We start from the raw sequence: 24,974 nt of genomic DNA, 5'->3' as shown, positions 1-24,974 counted from the left end.
CAAATTACGATCTTGTTGACAATTCTGGCAGTGCGGTCTTTCATTTCTTCTCTTTCCTCTCTGTAGTTTCTTGTTGGCTACTGACAAAGATGGATGATGAAATGTGTTTGGCTCATGTGTAGTTTTTAAAGTTTTATACACTGTGATCTTAATTTTTCTATGTTGCCATATGTCTTTTTGATATTGTTACAACATGTTTGCATTTTTAGTTTTTAGGTTTTATATATTCTAGTTTAGAGTGTACATCTTGATAATTATGTCTCTATGACGTGGTTTTTAGCATTTGTACCTTTTGGAAGTAAACCATTTTAATTGATGTCAGTGGTGTAGTGGCTAAAGTGTTGGACTGGGAGCCGGGAGATCTGGGTTCTAGTCCCCACTCAGCCATGGAAACCCACTGGGTGACTTTAGGCCAGCCACAGACTCTCAGCCCAGCCTACCTCACAGGGTTGTTGTTGTGAGGATAAAATGAGGAGGAGGGTTAGGTACACCATCTTGGGTTCCTTGGAGGGGAAAGGGCAAAATATAAACGCAGTAATAATAATAAAAAATGTCCCTTAACTTAGATTTTTGCTGACTTTTCACTAACTTACACATTTTTGTGCTCACTTTCTCCTAATGTATGGATTTTTGTAAGCATTTTATTGCCCAGAGAACGGCATCGTAAAATTCGTAGAATGTGAATTCTGAAGGCCAACTGCATCATATTTTGCAGATTTCTTTTGCAATAAAAAGCAAACTGAACAACTCTCTCCCCCGTTCCTTGCTATGAGGAGGCATTCGTTCAGGCCGAGGTTCCCTTACTGGTGTTCTTGCACCGAATAGCAACTGGTGGCTCGTGTTCCTTAGGCCAATGGAGGGGGCCAGAGCATTCTTCCGCCTTGCTTTTCACAGTCCCAGCTGGAGCTGAGTGTTCTTTCTGGCAGGGAGGGAGAAGCGAGTTTCCTGCTGCTGCTCCTCTGGCGAATGCAGGGGGCCAGGCTGGCTTCCCCCTTGCCTCGCTGCTATTCCTTGGAGGCAGTGGGGTGGCTGAGTCTTCCCAGCCCAATTTCTCTCCAAATCTGGGATTACAAAGTAACATCTTGTTTCTGGAGGACACCAATACACCAACCTGCTTCCTTTTATTTGTTCAGACAACTGTGCATGTGCCACTTTTTGCAAGCAGATTTCCCTGACATAATGGGTTGTGTGGGGTTTTTTGTGTGTGGGGGTTATATGTTTCTTTTTGTCTTATATACATTTTTGTGCACAGGTTTTTAGCGTGCATTTTCCTTGCAATCTAGGGATGCGTGGCAGCACGTGTCCTCACTGGTTAGACCACATAGAACCCCCCCCCCCCAAAAAAAAATCCCAGCGCAACCACATCAAGATTCCATTCACACATTTGCATTTGTCCATTAATTAGATCGCAGTGCAAAAAAGGAATCCTAATACAATCACATCAACGTCCTTCTTTGCACTGGTTTAAACAATGAACATGTGCGCCTTGGTGACCTGCAAGGAAAACCAGCCAACCCAGGGACTGGAGACTGTGGCAAACTGCCCATTTGCCAGTTTCAAAACTGACTTTTAGAAATTAAACTGGAAGTCGAGCCAAGCAGAATGGAAAGTGTGTGTGGAGGGGGGGGAGGGATCAAGCCATCTCTACCTCGCATTGCATTCCTGCTCCTCGGATTCCAAACCAGGAGTTAGGGTTAGGGTTAGGGCCCCGTTTTAACGACCCCTTCTGTGTCCCCCAGGACAAAGAGATGCAGAGCTACTCCACCCTGAAGTCCAAAGGCATTCCTGCTCCTCGGATTCCAAACCCGGAGTTAGGGTTAGGGTTAGGGCCCCGTTTTAACGACCCCTTCTGTGTCCCCCAGGACAAAGAGATGCAGAGCTACTCCACCCTGACGTCCAAAGGCATTCCTGCTCCTCGGATTCCAAACCCGGAGTTAGGGTTAGGGTTAGGGCCCCGTTTTAACGACCCCTTCTGTGTCCCCCAGGACAAAGAGATGCAGAGCTACTCCACCCTGAAGTCCAAAGGCATTCCTGCTCCTCGGATTCCAAACCAGGAGTTAGGGTTAGGGTTAGGGCCCCGTTTTAACGACCCCTTCTGTGTCCCCCAGGACAAAGAGATGCAGAGCTACTCCACCCTGAAGTCCAAAGGCATTCCTGCTCCTCGGATTCCAAACCAGGAGTTAGGGTTAGGGTTAGGGCCCCGTTTTAACGACCCCTTCTGTGTCCCCCAGGACAAAGAGATGCAGAGCTACTCCACCCTGAAGTCCAAAGGCATTCCTGCTCCTCGGATTCCAAACCTGGAGTTAGGGTTAGGGTTAGGGCCCCGTTTTAACGACCCCTTCTGTGTCCCCCAGGACAAAGAGATGCAGAGCTACTCCACCCTGAAGTCCAAAGGCATTCCTGCTCCTCGGATTCCAAACCAGGAGTTAGGGTTAGGGTTAGGGCCCCATTTTAATGACCCCTTCTGTGTCCCCCAGGACAAAGAGATGCAGAGCTACTCCACCCTGAAGTCCAAAGGCATTCCTGCTCCTCGGATTCCAAACCTGGAGTTAGGGTTAGGGTTAGGGCCCCATTTTAACGACCCCTTCTGTGTCCCCCAGGACAAAGAGATGCAGAGCTACTCCACCCTGAAGTCCAAAGGCATTCCTGCTCCTCGGATTCCAAACCAGGAGTTAGGGTTAGGGTTAGGGCCCCATTTTAACGACCCCTTCTGTGTCCCCCAGGACAAAGAGATGCAGAGCTACTCCACCCTGAAGTCCAAAGGCATTCCTGCTCCTCGGATTCCAAACCAGGAGTTAGGGTTAGCTTTAGGGCCCCGTTTTAACGACCCCTTCTGTGTCCCCCAGGACAAAGAGATGCAGAGCTACTCCACCCTGAAGTCCAAAGGCATTCCTGCTCCTCGGATTCCAAACCCGGAGTTAGGGTTAGGGTTAGGGCCCCGTTTTAACGACCCCTTCTGTGTCCCCCAGGACAAAGAGATGCAGAGCTACTCCACCCTGAAGTCCAAAGGCAACAGCAGCACCGTCTCAGGCCTGAAGCCCGCCACTCGCTACGTCTTCCAGGTCCGAGCTCGCACCTCTGCTGGCTGTGGCAGATTCAGCTTAGCAGTGGAGGTGGAGACCGCCAAAGCAAGTGAGGCAAAGCAGGGGCGAGCGGGGTGCGCGAGAGAGCGGGTGCGGGGCACGGAAGGCCTGGAGGCGTGGAGCCATGTGCAGGAGGGACAGCATGCTAGACAGGCAGCCCACCCCCACCCACCCCGCCAATTAAAAGATCAGCTGCCCTTCACCGGCAAAGTGTCCTCCAAGCCTGTCCCCTCCCCTCCCCTCCCCTCCCTTCTCCCGAGGGGAAGGTACAGCATTCTCAAGCAGAAAAAGCACACTGCTTGACCCTGGCAAGGAAGTCCCTGTCCTTGGGAACTGCTTGGGGTCACCAGCCTGTAAAACAAGGCCAGCCCAGGCCAGCCCAAGGAGGGGGGGCTCCATTCTTATGAATGCCACCCTCTCCTTGCTCCTGGATCACTCTTAGTCTTCTCCTCTGATTCCTTCCATGGAGATTTAGAAGCACTGAGCCCAGGGAGAGAGCAGGTTTTGGAGGTCTCTTAGGCAAGACGCCCTCCATGGGCGTCCTTACCTGCTCCTCCTTACCATTACCACCAGCTGCTCATTTGCTGTGAGAAAATGGGCAGCGACTCCAACTGCCCCTCTTCCCTAATGCCTGGGCCAGAGCAAGAAGTGGGTGGACAAGCAGGTCGCAGGGGCGAAGCGGGGGAGCAAGCCCAGGGCGGGGGCATTTGGCCATGCTGACCCTCGGCACGGGCTGCGGGGAAAGCGCAGGAGAGCTGCTCCAGGGTGTGGGAGTGTGCCGGGGAGTCTCAGGCTCCCCAGCAAGAATCCTTTGCAATCTTTCTCTCCCAGTAGTTCCCCATTATGACACCACAACGGTTGTATGGATCTGCCTGACGCTCATCAGTGGCCTCGTTGCCCTGCTCTTGTTTCTGATCTGCAAGAAGAGGTAGGCTTGCCTTGTGAGGGCAGATCCCTTTCGGCCGGTCTCATCCAAAGGCAGGCGCCTCATCCGCCTGTGTGCATGTATGTTACGCCCGCCTGGGGCAGAGAGCTCTGCTTGTAAATGACTGCACCCGGCACGTCCCCTCTTAGAAGAGGCATTCTCTCCTGTGTGAGGGGGAACATGGAATGGCTCTTCTAGGGGGACGCCCCCTGGGATGTCTATGTGCATTATCTAAACTAAAAAGTGTGCTTTCCTCCCTTTGGAACAATTGCTGCTTGTGTGCAAATTCATACGGATTTAATTGATTCGTTGGCTAAGACTCCCATGATTCACCAGTGCTCCGAGGTGCTTGACTCTTTTCTTTCGTTTTCTATTGCCAAGTATTTTGCATGGTTCCAAGTGCCTAATGAATCTTACTTCGGTAGCTGTCACCTGTCCCATCCCTGCACTGGAAGGATCTTAGCTTCTGCACATGACTGGATCCCTCTGTTCTTTTAAGCAACAAATCAGAGTCCCATGGTCAGAGGAGCAGCCCTGGGGAGTGAGATGGCATCTGGGGAGAGGCTGAGAAAAAGCGTTGAGTCCATCCTGGTTACTTAAAAGGCGGAAAGGTTGGCCATTGGGGTGATGGGCAACTTTGCCTCGTGCCGCCTTCCCCAACCTGCTGCCCTCCAGATATGTTGGGCTGCAACGTATCATCTGCAGCCAAATGCGCCCATGCTGGCAAGATGCTTTGCTCAAGGTGTGCCTCAGAAGGAGATTGTTTTTTAGATCAAATGCACAACATGCCTCACTGTATGTTCTCCCCAGTGTGCTTCACAGTTAGAACACGTCTGATTCCCCACCCCCCACCCCACGGGGAACGGCTTTCAAGACAGGACACAAAAGTCACTAGAAGTTGTTGTAACATTCGTGTATTTTTGTGCCCCTCCCTGGTGTGCTACTAGACACTGTGGCTACAGCAAGGCCTTCCAGGACTCAGACGAGGAGAAAATGCATTATCAGAATGGGCAGGGTAAGTGCAGAACCGCCTTTTATCCGGTGGCCTACTGTCCATCACCAGCGCTGTCCCTGCCATTCCTGGAGTGTGACCCAGTAGGGAGCACATGGGACGCTGGCACTGTGTCAGCGGAAGGTGCAATGGAGCTGTGACGGCATTGTTATACTCTGCTCACCCAGAGGAGGGCCAGGATCTCCTCTCGATCCTCCCAGAGTGCAGGACACGGAATAACGGGCTCAAGTTAAAGGAAGCCAGATTCCGGCTGGACATCAGGAAAAACTTCCTGACTGTTAGAGCAGTACGACAATGGAACCAGTTACCTAGGGAGGTGGTGGGCTCTCCCACCCTAGAGGCCTTCAAGAGGCAGCTGGACAACCCTCTGTCAGGGATGCTTTAGGGTGGATTCCTGCATTGAGCAGGGGGTTGGACTCGATGGCCTTGTAGGTCCCTTCCAACTCTGCTACTCTATGATTCTATAGCTGGGAGGAGGAGGATGCAGAAGGGAAATGGCCAGGACCAATGCGGGTGTGGGGTGGAAATGGCAGGGAATCATGTTTCAGCTAAATGGGAGGAACGTGCTAACAGTAAGAGCTGTATGGCAGTGGAGCAGGCTACCCTGGGAGGTGGTGAGCCTCTCCTATTTAAGGAGAGACAGGCTGAACATGTTAGGGATGCTGTGGGTGCATGATTCCTGCACTGAGCAGAGGTTGGACTAGATGACCTCCAAGATCCCTTCCAATTCTATTATACCATGATTCTGTGAGGACATCATTGTATACAGGGCTGATGACCTTCCTTTCCCTTCCCGGTAAACTGCCCCCTCCCCCCCCCATGGAGCCTCCACAGACGGAGCAGTGCTTGGCCTCTGTTTGCAAATGAAGCCCTTCTCAGCTCCTACTGGGAGAAATCCCTCCCCAGGACACACCGCAGCCCTGATTTGCCAGAGCATCTGCCAGCCTTATGGGATCTGCTTGCATCACTGCCTCAAAGACTGTATCTCTTCTGTCCTTCCCTGAACCCCAATAGTGAAGTTTCCTGAGTCAAAGTTCTACGTGGAGCCGCACACGTATGAGGACCCCTGCCAAGCTGTGCATGAGTTCACGCGAGAAATTGAAGCCTCCAGGATTAAAATCGAGAGAGTCATTGGTTCTGGTGGGTATCTCTTTCCCCCTCGTAGGCAGGTCTCGTCCTTGCACTGTTCTTGGTATCCCAGAGCCTGTGAGCAAGTCCTGGGGGTGCTGTTCTCTGGAGAAGCGGCTCCCAGCAAGGGCAGACTCTTCACAACATGTGAGCATCTTAGAGGGGCGCATGACACAATTTTCCACTTCAAATCACTGGCACCAGATGGGGAGTTCCAATCCAGACCATATCCTCTGTGTGAGATTGCTTATTCGGAGGGCAGGCAGAAAGATTTTGGCATGCGGGTCCAGGCTTGGTGAGTATCTCCAGATGTGTCAAGAACGCAGCGCGCCCCCTATGGGGAAAACCTTCAAAAACTGGGATTATTGATTTAAATTTCTTTCCCATCCTGTCCCTTGAGCTCAGGGCCGGTCATCCATATCTCATTTTCTTCTTGCCACAACCCTGCGCCTTTAAACTAAGCTATGAGATGGGTGGGAGCCTGCTCAGAGTTACTCAATATCTTTCCTAGCTAAGAAGGGATTTGACTCCACATCTCTATTGCAAAAGCAGCATGGCTGGGAGGATCCAGAAGGAATATCGGAATGACAAGTATGCCAAGCGGGCTACAGACTTGATAGTGAGAGCGGAGGGTGGCCATTTGAATGTTCCACGTAGCATCTCCCGGTGACATTGTGGAATATTAAAATAGCAGCTCCCAGTGACAGTGTGGCCATTTTTATATCCCACAATGTCTTGGAGTGACACTACTTGGCAGCATTGGGGGAAATTAAAACGGTTGCCCACCATGAGGTTAGCTTGCAGCTAAGTGCCCAGGTCTGGCTGCATCAGTGGCAGTGGGCCCAGCTTTGGTTCTGTAGCCTGGGCAGTTGCCCAAGTGTGTCAGGTGGTGACACCAGGCCTGGATCAGGATTCCCCCCACACACAACAGGCCCCATTTCACAAATAGGATCCTCAGTGTGGCACCCACCGGTGCCATCTGTGGAAATTCTGATTCCCAAATTGTGCAGATTTGCATAAATAGCTGTAATTTCTAGTTGCAAATTTGTATCGCAGCTGTAATTTGTACAAGTGATGCAGGTTAGCACAATTTGAGGCTGAAATTTGTGTTAACGTCTTTTACGCAAAATTAAATAATTTATGGAAATTCTGCCAGCTGCCCCGACACCGAAAGCTTGTTGAGTTCCACCCCACAACCGGATTCCTCTGGCATCACTTGTGGCAATGCACCAGCTCTGAGTGCTGAAGGACTCAGGTTCAATTCCCCCACCCCCACCCCTCCGTGTCAAGTCAAAATTATCTTTTTTGTCTTGCCTGAGACTTTGGGGAGCCACTTCCAGTCCGATTCGACTGAAACAGGCTACATCGGCCAGTGGAAGCCCGGCCGATCTAGGTATGGCATGTGCACTGCAGGACGGAAGTCCCAGGAGTAGCAAGCATTGGAGAAGAGCTCCTGCCAGCAATGATGCCATTTGGTGGAGACAGTGACTGGGCTAGGTAGATCAGCAGCCTGACTTGGTATAAGCTAGTGTCATATGTTGTTGAGGAGGGCCCACAGCACCATGGGTGAGCCGCCTGCTTTGCATGCAGAAGGTCCCCAGGTTCAATCCCCAACATCTCCAGTGAAAAGGGCTCAGATGGAAGGTGATAGGAAAGGCCTGAGACCCTCGAGAGAACAGGCCATATTGGGTGAGGTGAACATGTGCTCTGGCTGGTGCTTTGCCATTCGTGGGGAGGGGCCGCCTTCGCTCAGAGGTCAAGAACGGGCTTTGCGGCAGAATCCCCCATGTCTGCAGTGAAAGGAGTCTCGGACCTTGGTGAGGCCCTGCCAAAGCAGACAATGCTGGCTTGGGATGAGGGGTCAACATGGAGCCCTGGTTGGCAGCAAAATAAAAGCTGTCCGGCCTCCTTCTGGTCTGGATGTGCCGCCCCTTCTTGCTCTGCAGGAGAGTCCGGAGAGGTCTGCTACGGCCGCCTGAAATTGCCCGGGAAGAGGGAGGTGCCAGTGGCGGTCAAGGCTCTGAAGGCTGGTTACACGGAGAAGCAGCGGCGGGACTTCCTGAGCGAAGCCAGCATCATGGCCCAGTTCGACCACCCCAACGTCATCCACCTGGAGGGGGTGGTCACCAAAAGTAGGCGTGGGGCTGGGCTGGGGCTGACGTGGGCAGGGTGGTGGGCAAGAGCAAAGGGGTGGCGGCAGGGCGGGTGATCCACCTCAGGGCTCCACAGAGCAGGCGGGGATAAGCATCTACTTGCAGTCTTTACAGCAACCCTGTGAAGTAACTCTGTGTCATTATCCCCCATACTGGGAGAGAGCGGCTTACCTAAGGCCACCCAGTATGTTCGTGAGAGTTAAGATTCGAACCAGGGACCTCCTGATTTGTAGTTCAGTGAAGGCCTTCTTCAATCATTTTAATTGTATGTAGATGCTTCACACAAGGAACCAGGGTGTGGGAGTGGGGTAGGGAGGAGCTCTCCCGTCCGTTGCCTTTCTTCTCATCCTCCCCATGTAGAAGGTGACTTGGCTGCAGTGGAGCGTCGCTTCTATCAACGGGGCTCTCCGTGGAACTTTGAGCCCTGCCCCACCTCTCCCTAGGACTGTTAGAGGCCAAGATCTTGGGGATTGCTTGAGAAGACCAAATAAATGGCCTCAGGTTGCTAGCTGAGCATTGTGTCTGCAGAACTGAGGTCTTGGCAGGGGGCTTCCAGAGCTTCCACCCTGTTGGAGCCTCCTTTACAGGGTGTCATCCGGGAAAGCGGCAAAAGGCTGTGCCACGGCGTCTCCAGGGGCCCTATTTGTGCTAGGGGCAGCCACAGGACCCTGTCCCCATAAGAACATAAGATCCCTGCTGGTCAGACCAAAGGCCTGTCTAGTCCAGCATTCGGTTCCCACAGCAGCCAACAAGATGCCCCAGTAGGAAGCCCGCTAGAAGGACATGAGCCCCTTCCTGGTCATGTTCCCAGCAACTGTGTTTCAGAGGTGTCCTGCCTCTGATACCAGAGGTCATACATGGTCATCAGGACTAGCAGTCCTTGATAGCCCTCCCCACCTCTCTCCTTCCAGAGGCCATCCTGCATGAGGCCCAAGTACTGGCAGGTTCTGGCACAAGGCAGATGATCCTGCCTTAAAATGGATAATAAGACAGCATCTTCCACTCCACCTGAAGGCAGCAGGCTAATTTAGGAGGCACAGAACAGATCATGTGGCACACAGGGGTCTCCTCCAACACCTCGCTGCCACCTCCCAGCTTCTGCCGCCTGAGGTGACTGCTTCACTGTATCTAATGGGAGGGCCGGCCCTTTCTGACACCTTGCAGGAGGGTCTCTTCCGCAAATATTGTGCAGAAACGAACCAGCCTGGCCTGCTGCTCTCTCTGCATCAAGGGTCTGATCAGCAGAAATGAGGGGGGTGACACTTTTTTGTGGCCTGGAGCTCACAGCTGTCACACTAGTTGCCACCAGTCAAGCAGCTGTTCAGCAGCTAGCGACAGGAGCCAGCCCCAAAGGCGGGCAAGTCTCAGCCTGGCCTGGCTTCTCTCTCCAGCACCGACTCAACTGGGCCACATGCTTGGTTGGGGGTAAATCAGCCTCCACCTTTCCTTGGGATGTTGCCTGTCTTTTCCCAGCAAGAGGGTTTGTCCCTGGCAGCAGTTCCTTCCTGACATCATGAGCAAAATGAGCCCTCCGTTCTCCATTGCGCTCCCTGCAGTCGGGCAGCGGATGGAGATGAAAAGTGGGGCTGCTTTCTCTGCTGACTCCCCTTGCCATCGGCCGGCAGCTGGGGGGATTCCACACGTCGTACTGAGGCTGCTTCCATGCGGCCCCAGTGCGACCCCAAAGCGATCGTGTAACTTGCCTGGCGAAGAGACGAGGAAGAGGTGTCCTTGCCACCGCCACCCACCTACCTCCTCGCCGGCCGGCTCGGAGAGCTCGGCGGAAGAAGGCAGGGTGGAGAGCTTCTTTGTGCGTCGGGCCCTTTGCCGCACCCGGGTGCGCTCAGAAGTGTGACGCCCATTCACTGGACGCGCTGAATGGCATTGCATGATAGAGTGGGGGGTGGGGAAGCTGTGGGGCTCGCTTCCCATGCAAAGAGTTCTGGTAATGAGATGCACATAGCATGCGAATGCCAGGAATGACTTAATAATGCAAAGAGCACCTCCAGGCTCCAGCTTTGGCCTCTCCCGAGAAAATCGTTGGGAGCTGCATTTCGCACAGCCTGGAAATGGGGCTAACGTCCCACCGTGGGGCGGAGGGAGCTTTCCGAGTGCCCCCCCCAATCTACACTCGCACCAGGCGGAGTTGCTCCTGGAGCAGAATGGCTTCTCTGTTAACTTGACCTCTCTTGTCTTCTGCAGGCAAATTAGTCATGATTGTGACCGAGTACATGGAAAACGGCTCGCTGGATTCCTTCCTCCGGGTAAAACGCTCCTTCTTGCTCGTGCCGCAGGGCTCGGGGCTGAGTGAGTGGCAGGGGCAAAGACGGCCGCAGCCACATGACAACGTTAACTCTTTGACGTCCGGCTGCAGGCTCCGGGTGGCTCTTCCCCCACCCCAAACTCCCCAGGAAATCATGTTCCTTAATCACATCTCTTTCCCCATCTCTCCCCCCAACTGCCCCTGCTCCAATGTATCCTGCTTCCTGCAGGCTAGCTCTGCGACAGCATCACAGCCTAGGTTCTAGTCTGCAGGTTGTGCCAGTTTGGGTAAAGCAGAGAAGCACTTTGAAGGAGGAGCTAAATCCTTACCCCGACTCTTCTCCCCCCCCCCCCCAAATTGTTCTCCTCCCCCAAACGGTTTCTATTATTGGACCTGGAATCCCCACTGGAGAAAAGCAGCCGGGGGGGTGGGGTGGAGGAGGGCTTTGAATGAAAATACTTCATTAAAAAAAAGGTGTGGCTGAATGTGCTTCTAAGATTTCTGCCTCAATGTTGAACTTCCGCATTCATTAATCTTGTTTCTGAAGTGAAACAGATGTATTAGGAATTCTCCATTATTCTGTTAAAAAGAAATTCTGATGCACAGAGCGCTCTCTAGACACTGTTGTGCTGCAGTTTTCTGTCCTCTTGTCACATCTGTATCTCTTCCACCACCACCATCTATACTAGGGCTGTGCTCCGCTTTTCTTCGGGTCGGAGAAGCAGAAGCGGATTGGGGTGTTTCGCCTCCCCTTAAGGCGGAGGCGAAGAGGATCGGGGGGGGGGTGTCCATGCACAGCCCTAATCTACACTTCCAGTGAAATGTGCTTTGGTAAAACACTGCCGCTCCCTCCAAAAAACTCAATCTTGATGTGATTCTATCTATCGTTGTATCAAGATTCGTTCTGTGTGGTGTTTTAGCACAGCAGTACAGCACCACAGAAAACACATCTTGATGCAGTTATGCCTATGGCCACATGAAGATTTTTTTTTAGAGTTCTGCCCAAATGTGTGTGCAAAGTGATTGTGTGTGTGTGGCAGGGGCAGTGGAAGGAAGAGGAAGAAACCAGGAAAATCTTCTCTCCTTGTAGTGAAGGGAGGGAGGGACACGTTAACACAACTAAGAGGTTTGCAGGAGAAGCTTCAAGTAACCCTTGATTGGCATCGCTCAGTCTGTGTTCAATCTTGAGCTGAAATTTCTCAGAAGGGCATTTTTCTGGGACTATTTCTGGCATTTTTCTTATACCCCTCCCCCCAAGACCATGTTGCAGACTTTGCTCTGAATATTCTCCACCATTTTTTTGTGGTGCCACCATTCCCTTCCCCCTGCCGCCCCATGATGCCTTGGAAAACTACCGGGCATTGCTGTTGTTACTGCAAGAGCAGTAAAAAACCCAACCAACCAACCAACCAACCAACCAAACCCATTAGGAAAAAGAATGTCGCTATGCTCCAGCCACTGCTAATAGTGAGCTCAACCCCTGAGAAACATTCGGGAAATTTCCCCTGTCCCCGGAGAAATGCTCTCCTCGGTTTTTCTGCCCACAGCTGGGGTGGGGTGGGGGCGATTTTGAGAGGCAATTTGCGCCCAGCTCTGGGTCCGATCCCACTTTGGCTTGGTAAATCTCCCTCTTAGGCTCACAGACTAGACGCAGCCTTGATAGCATGTTCAGGTTAGTGCTGAGCAGAAAGGTCTCATATGATAATTTTTGGCTCAGTCTTTGCAGGTAGAGGGCAAAGGGGGGGATAGCTACCCTTCCCAGCAAATTTGGGGCAAGGTGAGGAAAGTGGTGAGCAATATTCACCCACCCCCACCCCCACCCGCCGTACACACACGCACAATTTCAGTTTGGTCCTGGCTTGTGCGTCCGTTCTACTGTCGAGTGCAGCCCCGCTGACTGCAAACCAACACAGACTGGTCTTTTCCAGAAACACGACGGGCAATTTACAGTACTTCAGCTGGTTGTCATGTTGAGGGGCATCAGTGCTGGCATGCGCTACCTCGCAGACCTGGGCTACGTGCACCGTGACTTAGCGGCCCGTAACATCCTGGTCAATGGCAACTTGGTCTGCAAAGTCTCCGACTTCGGCTTGTCGCGAATCCTGGAGAACAATCCGGATGCTGCTTATACTACCACGGTACTTTCCACTTTTGTGACATGGCAGGTTGCTGCCTCCTGGGTTTAGAGGCAAGATTGTGGGGATGCTCAGCTTCCTTTGGGTGGTCTTGGCTGCACAACTGAAGGAAGGCTGATAATCCCATGAAAATTCTGTAGCCATTTAAGGACCTGGAAGTCTTCCTCCAGGCAACTGTCTAGCCTCGTTGAACTGGCAGCTCTTGTTGCAGATCCTAACTGGAGGTGGGGTGAAAGGTGCTTCTCTCTCTCTCTCTCTCTCTCTCTCTCTCTCTCTCTCTCTCTCTCTCTCTCTCTCTCCCCCCTCCGCCCTCCCAGAGAGCCACCCGCAGCTCACATTGCTTGGCCCCTTTCTTGCTTCTCACTCTGCCTCACCTGCATCAGAACTATGCAGCACCTTCCAGAACACACAAATCTGTCTTAAACTATCATAGAATCATAGAATAGCAGAGTTGGAAGGGGCCTACAAGGCCATCGAGTCCAACCCCCTGCTCAAGGCAGGAATCCGCCCTAAAGCATCCCTGACAGAGGGTTGTCTAGTTGCCTCTTGAAGGCCTCTAGTGTGGGAGAGCCCACAACCTCCCTAGGTAGCTGATTCCACCGTCGCACTGCTCTAACAGTCAGGAAGTTTTTCCTGATGTCCAGCCGGAATCTGGCTTCCTTTAACTTGAGCCCGTTATTCCGTGTCCTGCACTCTGGGTGGATCGAGAAGAGATCCTGGCCCTCCTCAGTGTGACAACCTTTTCAGGATTTGAAGAGTGCTCTCATGTCTCCCCTCAATCTTCTCTTCTCCAGGCTAAACATGCCCAGTTCTTTCAGTCTCTCTTCATAGGGCTTTGTTTCTAGACCTCTGATCATCCTGGTTGCCCTCTTCTGAACACACTCCAGCTTGTCTGCGTCCTAGGTCAGATTTGCTTCATCTTGAAGAGGGCAACTGAGGTTGGATGCGGGGCTGGGGGCCACACGTGCGCACACTCACACCCACAATATACATACATGCGTGCACACATGCACACTCTTCTTCCACACCCATCTCAGCGTGCAGGGATGTGGAAGTTTAAACTCTCCTTGCTGCCTGCTGAGATCTACGGATCACTGGGAGTTTGGAGAGATGAAAGCCTTTCTCGACTCCCAGCAATACCCAGCAAGATCATTCTGCTAGCAGCTGGACTGCAGAGGATAGTGGGCAGAGTCCTTACAGCTCTGTGGGCTGCACTGGGAGAGCCAAAGGCTTCATGCGCCCTGCAGGCCATGGGTTGTGGCGCCCTCATCTAACTGAAAATTGCCTAAGCTGACTGGCAGTAACTTTCACATAACGTGGAGGGCTCCGGGATGGTCCTGGGGTGTTCTGCATGCAAACATGGGCTCTTCCACTGAGCTATAGCCCATAGGAAGTCATAAACTGGTCTCCAGAACTTGCCTGGTGCTGCTGCTCCTCCACTAGCCCCAGTCTGCCCAGCCCTGCTGCCTGTTCTACCTCCAAAAGCAGGGTCTATAACAGAGACATCACTGAACTTTGCAAACACCGTGTTCAGAATTCAAATGTGCCAGGCTCATAAAGCATGGTTGAATTCTGAATCGAATTCTGATTCTCCGAGAAGTTTTTCCTCTGTTCCCCTGTGAGGGAAGGTTATAACAGGTGGGATTGTTTAGCTTGGAAAAAAGGAGGCTAAAGGGAAGACATGACAGAGGTGTACAAAATTATGCAAAACTGGAACCTGTGCGTTCATCTACAGTATAGTTGGCACGCTGAGGGACAGCTGAAACCAATACGGAGCAGCAAGAAGGTGCAGCCAACATTATAGCCAGGAGAGAAAGGGTTAGGGAAATACGTGCCTCCCTGCATCCCCTGCCTGAGAGTTGTTTGAAAAAGCTCATTAATACTGAGCTGATCTGAACTTGAGCTAAAGGCTGTTCACCTATTGCTACAGCTACACTGTACATACGCTGATATAACTCTTCCTGATGGCCCTGATATATCTCCTGATATGTCTTCCTGATGGCCGCTGATATATCTCTTCCTGATGGCCCTGAGACCATGCAGAAGAGCAAGGCTGGCTAGGGTCAAGTCTTGTCACAAAGGAGAGCACCACATTCTCAGGATGCAAAACAGTTTATTCACAAGACGCCTGATGCGTTTCGGCCCACTTCTTATTCTGAGGCCGCCTTCAGGGGGTAGAAAGGAATTTCAGCAGGGTTTCTTCCAGCAAAAAGATTGCCTTCTGAATGCCTCTACATTTCTTTCTATCCCCTGAAGAAGACCTCAATAAAACAAAGGCTTATCAGGTTTCTTATGAATAAACTAATTTGCATCCTGCGAACATGTTTCTCTCCTTTGTGACCTGCTTTGGATGCTCACCTCCTTCTGTGTTTTTAGGATAAAGTCTTCCCATTTCTCCTGCTCGAAGCCCATCTAGCAGCCAAGCAGGAGCTCTGGGATTCATGGTATTGATCCCTCTCTGTCCCAGCTTTGCATAGTCCAGTGGTTTTGGAGTGGGGCTCTTCTCTCTTCTGCAGTGGGGCTCTTCTCTCAGTTCGATTTATTCATTTCATTTTCATTCATTTAAGGATTTTTATGCCGCCATTCAGCCAAAAAAGGCTCTCACGGCGGCTTACAAAAGTATTTCTTGACAGTCCTTGCCCACAGGCTTACAATCTAAAAGACATCACACAAAAGGAAAGGGGATTGGGAGGGAGGAGGAGGAGGAGGGGGGAAAGGAAAGCAAATTCAGGCACTACAATCTTAGTTGCAAAGTTCAGCAGTTACAGTTGACAGCAGGAGGGAGGGGGCTCTCAGCTGGAGCTGGACCCAGGCACGGTGGAGAGGTGCCTGGCTGCTGCTTCCTCCCTCGCTGGTGGCCTCTGCAGAGACACTTGGTAGCAGGAGGAAGGGGGCTCTCAGCTGGAGCTGGACACAGGCACGGTGGAGAGGTGCCTGGCTGCTGCTTCCTCCCTCACTGGTGGCCTCTGCAGAGACGGTAGCAGGAGGGAGGGGGCTCTCAGCTGGAGCTGGACCCAGGCACGGTGGAGAGGTGCCCGGCTGCTGCTTCCTCCCTCACTGGTGGCCTCTGCAGAGACACTTGGTAGCAGGAGGAAGGGGGCTCTCAGCTGGAGCTGGACCCAGGCACGGTGGAGAGGTGCCTGGTTGCTTGCATTTACTTGCATTTCACTGCCCTGGACTTTGTATTACAGGGCGGGAAGATCCCCGTTCGGTGGACAGCGCCTGAGGCCATCACGTACCGAAAGTTCTCCTCAGCCAGTGATGTGTGGAGCTACGGCATCGTCATGTGGGAAGTGCTAGCCTATGGGGAGCGGCCTTATTGGAACATGACCAACCGGGATGTAAGAAAGGCAGCCGTTCTTCCCGGTGTTCAATCTACGAAAACACGGCTCGTTTAGAGATGAGAACCATGCTGGGATTCAGTTGGGGAAATTTAGCGGGGAGGGAAGGACATTGTACAAATCCACATGTATCCTTTTCCCAGCCATCAAGCAGAGAAGAATGGCCCCAGCTAATGAGACTCTTGTTCTAGGGCATCTGGAACAAGTTGTGGAACCAGAGACCACCTCTCCAATTCTGCACTTAACATAGGAAGCTGCCTATGTCTGTGCTGAATGGCAGTTGGTTCTCCACTGTTCAAGACAGGAGGCTATAAAATGCTCATCTTATGATGCTCTTAGAAAAAGCACAGTTTTTCAGGGAAAAGCCTGATATGGCTGCAAGTTGACGGTTGCATCAAATAAATGATCAGGTGCAACTGCTCAGCCATGATGGGGTATTTAGAGTAGGGATGTGCTCCGCTTCTCCTCGAACCAGAGAAGCAGGAGCGGAGCGGGGGGCTTCGCCTACCCTTAAGGCGGAGGCGAAGAGAGTCAGGGGGGCTGCGGATCGAGGCGAAGAGGATCGCCTCAATCCGGAGCTTCGCCTGAAGGTAAGTGGGGGGGGAGGGGGACTAATCTGGTGCTGCCGGCGCTGGCATGCGGCGGCGGTGGCAGCACCAGGTAAGGGAGCAGGGAGGAGGGACACTTACCTGCCTCCGTCGTGGGCTTCAATTGAGGCCCCGGTTGAAGCCGGAAGTGAAGGCCGAGGCCTCTTCCGGCTTCAACAGGGCCTCAATTGAATCCTGCGACGGAGGACGGTAAGGGGGCGGGGTGGGTGGGTGGTTTCTCTTGCGCCGCCGCCGCTGTCCATATAGTGACGGCGGCGAAGCTGGATCTCGCTCCGCAGAGCGGAGCGAGAGACGGGCGGAGCAGCGCGAAGAGGATCGGGCCCGATCCAGATTTTCCGGATCGGGCCACGAAGCGGATTGGGGGGTCCATGCACACCCCTAATTTAGAGCATATAGACAAGTCCCAGATCCAATCAAGTGAGCACCAGTTCTAATCAACGGGATATCAGAGCTAATCAAATGGATAGAAGATTCTTCTTCTTCTTCTTCTTCTTCTTCTTCTTCTTCTTCTTCTTCTTCTTCTTCTTCTTCTTCTTCTTCTTCTCTCTGCAACAGACTAAGATGGCCACCCCTTGTCACTACATCCAGACTTGGGGGGCTGTGTTTTCAAGGCGCTGGGCAGTGCATTGAAAGGTCAGAGGCCAGGTTCATTAGAAGGGACAGAGTGTCAGTATTTTGTAGCTTCCTTGTCCCTGAGCAGTTTAGTTCTTGAGAAAAGGAAGTCCAACACCTAAGCAGTTTTGTCTACCAGAAGCTGGAGCCTCACTATAGGAAATGGCTTTCCATGCTTAGAACTTTCCCTGGGACATCTAGCTGGCTACTCTCAGAAGACAGCATGCAGAGTGAGATGGACTTCTCGATCTGACCCAGCAGGGTGATTCTTGTATTCTTTGCAGGTCATTCAGTCTGTAGAGGAGGGTTATCGGCTGCCTGCCCCTATGGGCTGCCCTACAGCCTTGCATCAGCTCATGCTGGATTGCTGGCAGAAGGACCGCAATGAGAGGCCACGCTTCTCCCAGATCGTTGGCATCCTGGACAAGCTGATACGCAACCCACAGAGCCTGAAGTGTACGGCCACGGTCAACCGGTAGGTGGGCTCTGACTGAGTGGGGATCTGATCCCGCCAGGAAGGAGAGCTTCCCAAAGCTAGACGTATGCCAGTGATTGACAACCAAACAAGGCCATCACTGGCCATTACTGCCCTGGCAATGAGCACAGTGGCAACCTCGGGAAAAGAAGAGTGGGTGGAACCCCCTGGAACGAGAAGGAGATGGTCAGTGAATGGTGGTTGCTTTGCAGTTGGTGTGGACAGTGGGCCACCAAGAGTTTAAAAACATCTCTCCAAGCCTTTATGTCAGATAGGATTTTGAGCCCAACTACTCCAATTTGCAGTTTTTTTGAAATGTATTCTTTTGCTGTTACCACAAGGGATGGGTGAGCAGCCTAAAAATCAGTTGAGCTGTTCATTCCTATCAATTGCTCAAAGATTTTCAAGGCATTTTTGAGTACTTAGAAGTTAGACCAGATGAATAAGATAAAATACACCCAACTATGTATCCATTGTGAACATAGAATCATAGAATAGCAGAGTTGGAAGGGGCTTACAAGGCCATCGAGTCCAACCCCCTGCTCAATGCAGGAATCCACCCTAAAGCATTCCTGACAGATGGTTGTCCAGCTGCCTCTTGAAGGCCTCTAGTGTGGGAGAGCCCACAACCTCCCTAGGTCACTGGTTCCATTGTCGTACTGCTCTGACAGGAAGTTTTTCCTGATGTCCAGCCGGAATCTGGCTTCCTTTAACTTGAGCCCATTATTCCATGTCCTGCACTCTGGGAGGATCGCGAAGAACACATGACTGTGTTCTCTGCAAACATGAATAGGTTGAAACCAAGTTCAGCCAGTGCTTAGTCTCCAAGGCTGGAGGCCTGAGATGATGGGAGAGATGCTTCACTTTGCTTGGGAAATCTGGCACTGCGGATCAAGCAGGTCTTCCTAAGCAAAGGAAGCCATGGAAATGGTGGCGCTTCTGAGCGTCTGCTGTGCTTGGGGGCAGCATGCAGGGGCCCAGTTGGGCAAAGAGCATCGATCTTGTCCAGGCCTGGACGGGAGAGTGCAAAGCCTCCGCCTGCTGCTCCTGGGAAAGAATCAGCTGCCACAGGCTCCCCTGGGTCCTGTGTTGCTCCTGCCCATTTGCCCACCCCCTCCCGGCAGGAAGGGGTCCCGCCATCTTTGCCCCACCTGCCACTCACCTCTCAATTCTGTGCTCCATCCCTTGGGCTGCAGGTTCACCCACACTCTCTCCGAGCGAGGCTGCATTGATTTCACCAGCTGCGCTACTGTGGAAGAGTGGCTGGACTCCATTCGGCTGGGCCGATACCGAGAGAACTTTGCTCTGGCTGGCTACTCATCCCTCGGCATGGTGATGCGGATGAATATTGAGTAAGTGCAGCTGGGAAGGTTTGGCCAATGGAGGCCGGAATGCAAAAGAAAAGAAAAAAGAGACAAAAGTGGGAGGCTGCTGACAGTGTCCAATACCTTGTCTTCTCTCTCCCCACGATGGCTTTGGCACACCTTTCTCTGGGCTGATCCGCACGTCAGCCCCAGAGCGCATTTATGCGACTCTAGGGCACCCCAGAAACGATAGTCTGTACTTGCTTGTAAAAAGAAACTAGGAAGAGACGGAGACGCCGACGCCTGCCGGCTCCCCTGCCGGCTCCTCGACTGGGATGGAGAGCTCGGCGGAAGAAGGTTGGGTGGACAGCGGAAGAAGCTCTCTACCCCCGCCTTCTTCAAAAAGAACTCTCCGAGCCGGCCGGGGAGAGCTGGCCGGCGTCGTCGGCGTCTCCGTCTCTTCCTAGTTTCTTTTTACAAGCAAGTACAGACTATCGTTTCTGGGGTGCCCTAGAGTCGCATAAATGCGCTCTGGGGCCGACGTGCGGATCCGCCCTCTGTCATGTTGACAGTGGCCCTGCTTTACTTACGGGGGAAGGATAGCGAGGCTCTGCACCGGGGGTTCACAGCTTGTAGCTGCCCCTCCCTCCACCGCTTTTGTGCACCCACCATGAAAAGCACCCCCAAAGGAATGGCGGCGGCGGCGGCGGCGATCGGGTCAGAGTTGCCAGTGACTCTTGGGAGGAAGCTGCAGCCTCCCTTGAAGCAACTGGAATCACTGCATTCCCACTGCAGCAGTGCAAAAGCAGCGATGGCCCCCAGTGGCTCGAAGGATCCCACAGCCCAGTGTGTGCCTCCCCCCGCCCCTGTGTGCATGCTGTGTGTATCCCCTGATCTCCATGGAATCCACAAGCCCCACCTGTGATTCCTCCCAGTTTTAGCCAGTCAGTCCCTCGCTGTAGTCTAAAACGGGAGGAGGAGGCAGGGAAGGTCAAGGGGGAGCATCGTCTGCTAGAATCCGAATGCTGCAACGGGGCCTCCAGGCCTCTTCTGTGTTGGCTCCTCATGGCTGTTTGAGTTGGATTAACCCCTGCCCAATCCTCTCCAGCTTCCCTCTGCTGGTGTTTACTGATCTCGGAGCCAGGATCCTTGTGATCCTGGCATTGCTCTGGATATAAAGCAGCTGTCTGGAAAGTCCCCTCGGCCACAGACTGCAAAGCAACTGGGAAGAGGGGCAGCCAATGAGCCATGTAAATCCTTCCTGGGAGCACAACATGGGTGGCTCTAGATCACAAGCCTGAGCCAATGAAGCAGCAGGCTTCTCAGCCTGAGTTGGCTCTGAAGTTGCTGCTAGGTGCTGAGTGAGTGAGTGAGTGAGTGAGCGAGCGAGTGAGTGAGTGAGTGAGTGCTGCCACTGCTGCTGTGGTCACCTCACCCCCCAGGGCTTCCCAGCCTTACCGTCACCCTGGCCTGCGGAACAAGCCTACCAGCACTAGCCCTGGCCATTCTTCTCCTTAGCCCAGCATTGTGCCACAACCCACTACTTACCTCCAATCAGCATCCCCTGAAAGACATCGAGAGGCTTCTGGTGTCCCAAGGGATCCTGACCCAGCAGTGGAGGAGCTCAAATGGGTGTCGCAGCCCATAACATGGACCGTCAGCTGAAGGAGGCCAGAAGATACATGAATACATCCCATTTATTTATTTCTTACATTTATACCCCACCTTTTTTCCTCCAAGGAATCCAAGGCAGCGTACATAATCCTACTCCTCTTCTCCATTTTATCCTCACAACTACAACCCTGTGAGGGGGGTTGGGCTGAGAGTCTGTGACTGGGTTTCCATGGCCGAGTGGGGACAAGAACCCAGATCTCCTGACTCCCAGTCCGACACTTTAGCCACTACACCACACTGAGCTCTCTGTGCAACCCTGGGCAGTTCCTCAGCCTTAGGTGGAAAGGTAGGGGTTAGTTCTAGAGAGGGGTACATATTCCTCACCTGTTTGAGCTTGAAGATCAGCTGCTACTCTGCTGGAGAAAAGGCAGAAAATGCAGGCGCCAGGGAGACTTTGTCATGCACGTGCAGGAAACCTGCAGCCTTCCTGCCTCACCTCCATGCGGCCCTCACCTTGGAACAGTTGTCACCGAGGCCAGCCCTATCGTTGGGCAGAATGAGATGGTCACCTCGGGCAATGGGTGCTCAGAAGTGGTGGCAAGGAAGTGTCACCTGTCCTGCCCGACGTTCCCTGTGCTCGTTGGCTTCCCTCAAGCATGGCAAAGACACTGGCAATGAGACAATGGGGACGTCTACACGGGTGCTTAACCCCGGGGTAGCTTCGGAGTGGCGGCAGGTGATCTACATGATGCAGCCGCCACTCTAAAGGGATCCAGGGGCAAAGCCTCAAAGCTCCGCGCTAAAAAAGTCGGGGACTTACCCTGACTTTTTTAGCTCGGAGCCAGGCTCCGCGCCTCTGTGGAGGCTTATAATAATAATAATAATAATAATAATAATAATAATAATAATAATAATAATGGAAGGGGGCGGATGTGGGGGGGAGAGGAACAGGGCCGCTGGCTGTCTTACCTCTGAGCTCGCTCTGGCTGCCTTGTTCCTCCCCCCCGCCCCATTTTTTAAAAAATCTTTAGATGCGAAGGCTCGCCTGTCCCCTCCTTTCCCCTCCCCAGTTAGCTGCAAATGCAATCCTTCCCATTTACCGCTAAAAACAAAACACTTCTCCCACTAAAAAAACCCCCACTTACCACAGAGGAAGGGGCGCAGATGTTTCCAGATGCCTCGGGTGGGTGGGCGCAGCGGCAGTGGCTGTAAACCCGCAACTATGCTCCTTCCCATATAGGCACTGGAGGAGCGTCAATGCAATGAGGGCAACGTTGAAGTAAGGATCAGCTGTCTGTCTGTTTGGTTTCTATGGGGGCACCAGGTTTTCCTTTGACTTGGGCTAGTCCTGGCTGCCCACCCCCACTTCCCAGGCATGTGCAAATCAGTAAAACCAGAGAGTGTTGAGGTTATCCAGATTCCACCTCAGAGCTCATCCTAACACGTTTCCGCCCACTTTGGGCATGAAAAGGCCTGTGTATTTTCACGCCCTTTCCCCCGAAACAAATTAGTTGGGTTTTGGCACTTTGTGGAGGAAGAGAAACAACCTGTTTCCAGCCTGCTCTTCCACTAGGAATGGGTGAGAATTTCGTTTCAGTTCATTTCAGGTTTGATAAGAATTTACCAAAATTTGCAAAGTTCCCCATATTTGGGAGAAAAAGAACTTGAGATTAAAAATGTAAAAAAAAACCCCACCCATAACACATGAGAAACTGACAGACTTGCCCATCCAGTCTGAAGGCATTGAGTACTTAGCTCTTAAAGGTCTGGGTTTGAATCCGTGCGTATTCGAGCATGTTAGTGCCACTGAATCAGGGTTGCCACCTCTTTTTTTCTGAGAGGCTCCTCATCTTGAACAGCTGCATGGTGCTCAGGAATATCAGGGTCCTCTCTGTGCTGCGAATAGCTATTGAATTTGGCTGGTGCAGATGGGTGAAAATTTTGATTCTGATAAATATTTACCAAAATTTGCAGCATCCTTCCTATTTGGGAGAGAAAGGTCTTGCGATTTTTTAAAAAATGGGACTACGGGAGAAAGCAAAACTGACAGACTAGCCCATCCCTCACACACCAGGCTCACCCACAACAGCCACATCGCAATGGTGCTGCATTCAACACACAGAGCATGACGGGTGCTTGGTGAAGAAACTACGTAGCCTGCAACTTGATTTCTTTCAGAGATAGAAGATGAGTTGTGAGCAGGAGGCATGTTGCAGGCCACGGAGTTCCTTCGCCACGTGCTCTTCGTTCCCTGAGTGTTGGATGCAGCACGGACCCATGCCGCCCATGTGCACCATGAACCCACTTGGCTCTGTGCATTCTCCCACAAGCCATGCCTCACAAGATGCCAGAGGGCCACTGTCCCCCTCCTAGCGATGCTGCCCGGCCATCCTGGGCGGTTCTCTTTCCGTTGCACCTGACACTGCCCCTTTGCTTCCACAGGGATGTGCAGAGCTTGGGAATCAGCTTGACTGGACACCAGAGGAAGATTCTGACCAGCATCCAGATCATGCGGTCTCAGCTACTCAACACCATGGGCTCCAGAAGACACCTGTGATGAGCCTCCCCCTGGAGCCCGGAAGCTGCCTTGCCCGCTTTGCTCCTTCAGTCTGTTTCATGTGGATAAACCATCCTGCAGAGGAAGGCTACTGAGGCAGTGGTGGCAGGAAGCCTGCTCATGGTGGCCGCCCTTGGATTCCGGCTAGCTGCTCAGAATGGTCTGCCGTTCTCAGCAGGGTTGATGGCACCCCCGCTCCCAGAAAAGCGGAGGGCTCTGCACTGCACAACACATCATTACTGTGGACTCCGTAGGCACTACTAACATGGCTAACCGCAGCACACAGATTGACTCAGACTTTGCCATCAGAGGGAGGAAGAGAACCAAGGGCAAGCAGGGCCCATATCTGCCGGGCATGAAGGTCCGGACTCTTCTTCATGAGCTGGGACAGAGATGAGCAATCAAGATACTTAAAGCCTCACGAGGCCTTCTCCTACCATCCCACTGCAATAAGCTCTGGCAGGCATTGCCTCTCCTGGGATGGGAGGTGGGGGTTTTCAAGGAACATCTCTCCAGAACCAGGACAGACAGAGAAGAGGCCCATAGAGTCCTCTTCTGCTCCTTAAAGCGGTGCAGGTTCCCTTGGAAGTGGAGAATGCTGCCTGCAGGAGATTGTGGGCTCTCCCACACTAGAGGCATTCAAGAGGCAGCTGGACAACCATCTGTCAAGTATGCTTTAGGGTGGATTCCTACATTGAGCAGGGGGTTGGACTCGATGGACTTGTAGGCCCCTTCCAACTCTACTGTTCTATGATTCTATGAAAGCCACACTGAATCCACCAGCAATTCACACTGGTCAGCCTGAAGCTTGGCAGTGGGCCCAGGACTTCAGGTCACAAACTCAGGTTTCCCACATTCCAGCCCACCCTACACCCTCGCTCCCCGAAGGAAGAAGCCTGCATGTGGCTTCCACATGCCTCCAGGTCAGCGGAGTGTGTCCGCTCCATTGCTGCTAAGAGCAAGACCTTCATCTGTCCGATCTGTCTACTATGTTCAAGAGTTCCTCCTCGGGCCGTGGCTTCTCATGCTAGCAAGGACTTTAGTAATGGAGTGCGGTTATTGGGCTGGTGGCACTTTTTCTTGCTCCTTGAAAGGCACGTCTGGCTATCTCCAACCAAGCACAAAATTGGGGTCTGAGTCATCCAGCTGTTCTCCAGTTGTCCTCTACACCTGTCAGGTATATTCAGGCACTCCGTTGCTGGGGTGTTCCAACATCATCTTTAAAGGGTGCGTGTGAATTAACAAAGACACAAAACATGCAGAGCATGAGAGAAATGCCAGCCTCCTTGCTATGTTCCCTGTAAATAGGATTTCTGCCACAGTCCAAATTACTCTCCTTGTTTACTTTTTCTTGTTTGAATAAGCAAAAATGGTGTCAAAGCACAGTCTCTCCCCCCCCCCCGACCCTCTATCTGCAAGGAAAGCACAAAGGGATGCTCCATTGCTGGACCTGCCTCTTGGCTCCTGGCATAAATGTTGGGTTGCTGCCTTCCCTTACATGTTCCTAGGGCCACAGCTCAGTGGCAGAGCACATGTTCTGCATGTAGAACAGGGGTAGGCAGAAGGTTTGGACAACAACTCTCATAAGATCCAGCCAGGGATTCTGGGAGCTGTAGTCCAAAACATCTGGAGAGCACTAAGTTGCCTACCCCTGTTACTGAAGGTCCAAGCTTCACTTCTCTGCATCTCCAGGAAAATAACGAGATAGCAAGGGCTATTCAACCGTATACCTTGGACAGCTGCTGCCACTCGAATAGACAGTAC

At 52.5% G+C, this 24,974-nt stretch overlaps 1 protein-coding gene across 2 annotated transcripts in view; it reads left to right on the top strand.

Annotated features, from left to right (window-relative positions):
- Positions 1-23,210, top strand: part of EPHA8 (EPH receptor A8) — a 56,030-nt gene extending 32,820 nt beyond the window's left edge. The window contains exons 5-16 of one of the 2 annotated variants that reach the window (XM_063145337.1): positions 2,970-3,132; positions 3,918-4,011; positions 4,956-5,070; positions 6,040-6,160; positions 8,095-8,280; positions 10,504-10,565; positions 12,493-12,702; positions 15,891-16,040; positions 17,545-17,735; positions 18,702-18,738; positions 18,954-19,087; positions 23,096-23,210. In XM_063145337.1, coding sequence (XP_063001407.1) covers positions 2,970-3,132; positions 3,918-4,011; positions 4,956-5,070; positions 6,040-6,160; positions 8,095-8,280; positions 10,504-10,565; positions 12,493-12,702; positions 15,891-16,040; positions 17,545-17,735; positions 18,702-18,738; positions 18,954-19,087; positions 23,096-23,210 — 1,578 coding nt within the window. Of the gene's footprint in view, positions 1-2,969; positions 3,133-3,917; positions 4,012-4,955; positions 5,071-6,039; positions 6,161-8,094; positions 8,281-10,503; positions 10,566-12,492; positions 12,703-15,890; positions 16,041-17,544; positions 17,736-18,701; positions 18,739-18,931; positions 19,088-23,095 lie in introns of both variants that reach the window. The other variant, XM_063145336.1, reaches the window with a different exon arrangement.
- Positions 23,211-24,974: the final 1,764 nt, after the last annotated feature.

The sequence above is a fragment of the Elgaria multicarinata genome, chromosome 20, assembly GCF_023053635.1.
Source record: "Elgaria multicarinata webbii isolate HBS135686 ecotype San Diego chromosome 20, rElgMul1.1.pri, whole genome shotgun sequence".
NCBI lineage: Eukaryota > Metazoa > Chordata > Lepidosauria > Squamata > Anguidae > Elgaria > Elgaria multicarinata.
This window is presented reverse-complemented; position numbering and strand designations above follow the sequence as displayed.